The 4,875-nt window shown below is 51.8% G+C and overlaps 1 protein-coding gene across 1 annotated transcript in view; it reads left to right on the plus strand.

The window, feature by feature from the left end:
• Positions 1-4,875, plus strand: part of ccnd1 (cyclin D1) — a 5,985-nt gene extending 1,110 nt beyond the window's left edge. The window contains exons 2-5 of the mRNA XM_060071293.1: positions 490-705; positions 1,113-1,272; positions 1,369-1,517; positions 2,583-4,875. Of these exons, the coding sequence (XP_059927276.1) occupies positions 490-705; positions 1,113-1,272; positions 1,369-1,517; positions 2,583-2,738 (681 nt within the window). The 3' untranslated portion in view covers positions 2,739-4,875. The remainder of the gene's footprint in view (positions 1-489; positions 706-1,112; positions 1,273-1,368; positions 1,518-2,582) is intronic.

Raw genomic sequence — 4,875 nt, forward strand, 5'->3', positions numbered from 1 at the left:
TGGGTCCGATCTGAGACCCGACGCCTGATCCTCCTGCGCGACACGAGCTGTAAACATTAATTATTATCAATTCGTTTTTTAATCCACTCGACGCAATCTTCAATAATCCGATACAAGACACAATGAAGGTTATTATCGTGATGGTTGGGGGTCTGTAGACATTTTTTTTAATTTATAATCTTTTTTTGAAAACATGACGAAGTTCAGAATCCAGATCAGAGTTCCTCATGACGCCACCTTGGTGTTTCTGTGTGAACTGAACGGAACAGAAACACCAATCCTTCGTGTTTCTGTTCACTAATATATAGACCGCAGAGCCTTTATCAACCTTTTACCAAAACGAGTGGGGCTCGATGTGGAGATCGAGTCGAGATGTTTTCCCTGTCAGCCCGTGGATCAGCTCAGGTCTGAGGCCTGTAGGGACCTAATCTGCTGCAGATGGAAACGGAAAAAAATGTTCAAATGTTGTTTTTTCTTTCGCATTTACAGGTTTGCGAAGAACAGAAATGTGAGGAAGAGGTTTTTCCACTGGCGATGAACTTTTTGGATCGGTTCTTGTCTGTGGAGGCGACCCGGAAAAGCAGACTCCAGCTGCTGGGGGCGGCCTGCATGTTCCTGGCCTCCAAGATGAAGGAGACCGTCCCCCTCACTGCCGAGAAGCTCTGCATCTACACCGACAACTCCATCCAGCCCGGGGAACTCCTGGTAATTTAATTAAGACTGAATGTTAAATAACACTTAAAGGCCAACATGTGTGTGGTGGGCGATTGTGTGTGTGTGTGTGTGTGTGTGTGTGTGTGTGTGTGTGTGTGTGTGTGTGTGTGTGTGTGTGTGTGTGTGTGTGTGTGTGTGTGTGTGTGTTCTGATAGCTGGTCGCTTGTGACTTCACGCTGGGAGGCCTCATGTCACGCAGGGCCTCGCGAGCGGCCATAAGATCGGTGCGACAGCGCCCCCTAATGGCGTGAACCCGAACGCACATCCGTGCTCGTGCACGAGAGTACACAGACGCACGTGTGTGCACGCTGGCCCCGTGCACGCGCCACTTTGCTGTGCTGCGCTCGTTAAATGAGTTCCATCCCAGCAGTAGTAACTGGTTTCTGTCCTCCCTGCAGCAAATGGAGCTCCTGGTTCTCAGCAAGCTGAAGTGGGACCTGGCCGCGGTGACCCCGCACGACTTCATGGAACACTTCTTATCCAAGCTCAACATCCACCCCAGCACCCGGCAGATCCTGAGGAAGCACGCCCAGACCTTCGTTGCGCTCTGCGCTACAGGTACGACTCGCATCTCCTCCTCCTTCTGGATCGGAGTCCATCGGGGTCAGGTGATTACAGTCACGTGACCTCACCCCTCCCTCTGTCGCCCTCCAGACGTCAACTTCATCGCCAGCCCCTCGTCTATGGTGGCGGCGGGCAGCGTTGCGGCGGCCGTGCAGGGCCTGTACCTCAAGAGCCCCGACAGCTCCCTGTCCGCGCACAACCTCACCAACTTCCTGTCGCAGATCATCCGCAGCGACCCGGTACGTCCCTCGGGCCGGTCAGCTGACCGTTGTTGAACTGCTCACATTCTTCAAACACAGAGCTCTTTATGTGTTGGTTCACAAAGCGCAGTGATTTAAAGGGGGATCTCATGCGTCCAGGTGTGAGTGTGATTAGCCATCATTGGCAGTTTGACGATCTGCCTCCACCTACATGAACGCTGGATAATCAGTCTACAAGCCTACCCAGTGGACTGTAGTAAATGTTTCTGATACATCCATCTTACACCTAGGTGGACACGCCCACTTGTGATGTCACTAGTGCACAGTAAAAGGCAGATTTTCAAACGCTTGCAACGGCTGATCACACTCACACCTGGTGGCGTGACGTCACCCCTTTAATGGATCACCTCGTGACTCCTCCCTCTGACTGACGGCTGTCTGTCCTCCCTCTGTCTGACGGCTGTCTCTCCTCCCTCTGTCTGACGGCTGTCTCTCCTCCCTCTGTCTGACGGCTGTCTCTCCTCCCTCTGTCTGACGCCTGTCGCTCCTCCCTCTGTCTGACGCCTGTCTCTCCTCCCTCTGACTGACGCCCGTCTCTCCTCCCTCTGACTGACGGCTGTCTCTCCTCCCTCTGTCTGACGCCTGTCTCTCCTCCCTCTGTCTGACACCTGTCTCTCCTCCCTCTGTCTGACGCCTGTCTCTCCTCCCTCTGACTGACGGCTGTCTGTCCTCCCTCTGTCTGACGGCTGTCTCTCCTCCCTCTGTCTGACGCCTGTCTCTCCTCCCTCTGTCTGACGCCTGTCTCTCCTCCCTCTGTCTGACGCCTGTCTCTCCTCCCTCTGTCTGACGCCCGTCTCTCCTCCCTCTGACTGACGCCTGTCTCTCCTCCCTCTATCTGAGGCCTGTCTCTCCTCCCTCTGTCTGACGCCTGTCTCTCCTCCCTCTGTCTGACGCCTGTCTCTCCTCCCTCTGTCTGACGCCTGTCTGTCCTCCCTCTGACTGACGCCTGTCTGTCCTCCCTCTGCCTGACGCCTGTCTGTCCTCCCTCTGACTGACGCCTGTCTCCTCCTGGTTCTCCTCCTGGTTCTCCTCCTGGTTCTGCAGGACTGCCTGCGGTCGTGCCAGGAGCAGATCGAGGCCCTCCTGGAGTCCAGCCTCCGCCAGGCCCAGCAGTACAGCGTCTCCACGGAAACCAAGCACTCCGAGGAGGAGGTGGACCTGTCCTGCACCCCCACCGACGTCAGGGACATCAACATCTGACCGCCTCTGACGTGACGTGGAGAAGCATGGACGACCCGTCTGGGCGGACACCCCAGGGGACCGAGGGGGAGGGGAGGAAAGGTGAGGGAGGGGCCCCCAGGTGCAGAGCGCGCTCCCGTACAGCCCGACGCGGGCCCCACGCCCCACCTCAAACGGTCTCCACGGTCCGGGTGACCCGGGCCCCCCACCCGGCCTCCGGCCCCCTGCCCATTCAGCCCCCCCCCGATGCCAGAGTCACAGGGGCCCTTAATGTTCCTGCCTTCCTGTCTGTCCGTCTAGCGCTCTGTCTGGGGCCCCCCGGGCCCGTGAGCGCCGCAGAGAGACAGACAAACAGACCAGACAGAGATCCGCCGGGGCGACGCCACACGGTGACGCGTGGCCGCCGGCGCCGTACATAAAGCCCACACTCGGGCTCGTAAAGTGAAGCCAGTTCACCGTGCCTCCTGAGAACGTCCCGGGACGGCGAGTGGGCCAGCGCAGTCCTGAGGTTCTACAGGTGTCCTGAAGGCCCCTGGTCGGCTAGGGCCCAGCCAAGCCCCTCCCTCCGACTCGTGTGTCTTGCTTTATAGACTTTCATTCATAATTTTGCATGTGTGTTTAGTCACTTTACTGTACGTGATGATAGCCCTGTTATGCTTTTATATTCACTCCAGTGTACGCCCCCCCCCCCCCCCCCCCCCCTCTAAATTCATGCTGGTCATTTAAATTAAGCAAGTCTGTTTCTTGTGAAATGCTCTGTTTTAATGGTATCTGCGGATTGCTTGCTTAAGTTAGTGCAACTTTCTTAACTTAACAATTTCGCAATTATACAATTATATATTTTTTGTGTTTTCGGTTGGATAATCTGATTGGATAATTAATGTGCGAGTGTGGCAAAGCAATCCACCATCAATTCTTATCTTCACTATGTTCATTTTGTTTTGTGTAGTTAGCCTTTTCTTTGTCATACCATTCCAGTTTATTTTTCTGTAAAAAAAAAAAAGACAACAAAAAAAACAAGCACTTTCGGTCAGCCTGCTGACTTTTTTATTTTAATTTCACGTCGCCGGATGTGAGCCGATGTTAAGCTATGGTGCCCAGAGTCGAGACAGACCGCGTGTCCTTCACAGAACCCCGCTCTGTGATACGTTTGAAACAGCTCAATCTTTTGGAAGAATCAAGGATGACAACGCACAAGGACAAACCAACACCTTCTCAGTCGTATACAATTCATACATTTGTGCAGCTGCTGCCCAATTAAAAAGTCCTAAATTTCATCTCAAACCACGACCCATGTAGGTAGGACGGTGAGGACTGTGTGTAGACTAAGGAGATTATTTTGCACAAACTGCAACGTTGGCTGTTGTGCACGCCTTGCCCTCAGGAGATGGCAGAGGGGAATAAGGTTTCTGATTGTGTGTTAGGATGGAGAAAGGGAGGAAAACACTCCCTGAGTTCCGCTGCTATGGAAAATCAATCCCACCGTGTATGATGACCAGAGAAAAAAAAAAGAAATGCTTTTTTCCTATGTTTTGCTGCTATTTTGTTTTGTTTTTATACACACAATGTCGATATCCTATCACGATGGGTTTGTATTTTCAAATAGAAAATGTTATTGACATCATGTCTGTTGTTTCTAGGTTAGATTCTATGATCTTTGTCATTATGTTTTGTTCATATTAATTAAGTTGTTGTGCTATTACAAAAAGGAAAAAAGGAAAATTGAAACAAAGGCTTTGATCCACAATACCTCATGCAACCCTCAATATATCTGTAATGTCTATTGTTCTATCGTTGGTGTCGGTCGAGTGCCACCACTCACAGACAGATTCGCCCTATCGGAAACATTAGCTCTCAGTAGCTCTGCTGAGCATGAAGCTGTCTCTGTAACAGAGACTCTATATCCCTGCTATGGGCCCGTGAGGCCACTCCCTCCCTTTACTGTTGTTCTATTTATAAAGAAAAGCTTTCCCCCCTCCAGGTTTCAAAGTGTCGATGAGTTGAATTTGAGAGTAATGTTGTGCTTGGTAAGCCATAGACATCCTTTTGTTTTACGAATCATTCCACACGCTCATTTCCACCGGTCGTCCTATTGGTCATCGAAAGGCAACACTTTATTGTATTTGTGTTGACTGCACAATAAAGAAATTAAAAGAAA

Source organism: Gadus macrocephalus, chromosome 14 (assembly GCF_031168955.1).
Source record: "Gadus macrocephalus chromosome 14, ASM3116895v1".
NCBI lineage: Eukaryota > Metazoa > Chordata > Actinopteri > Gadiformes > Gadidae > Gadus > Gadus macrocephalus.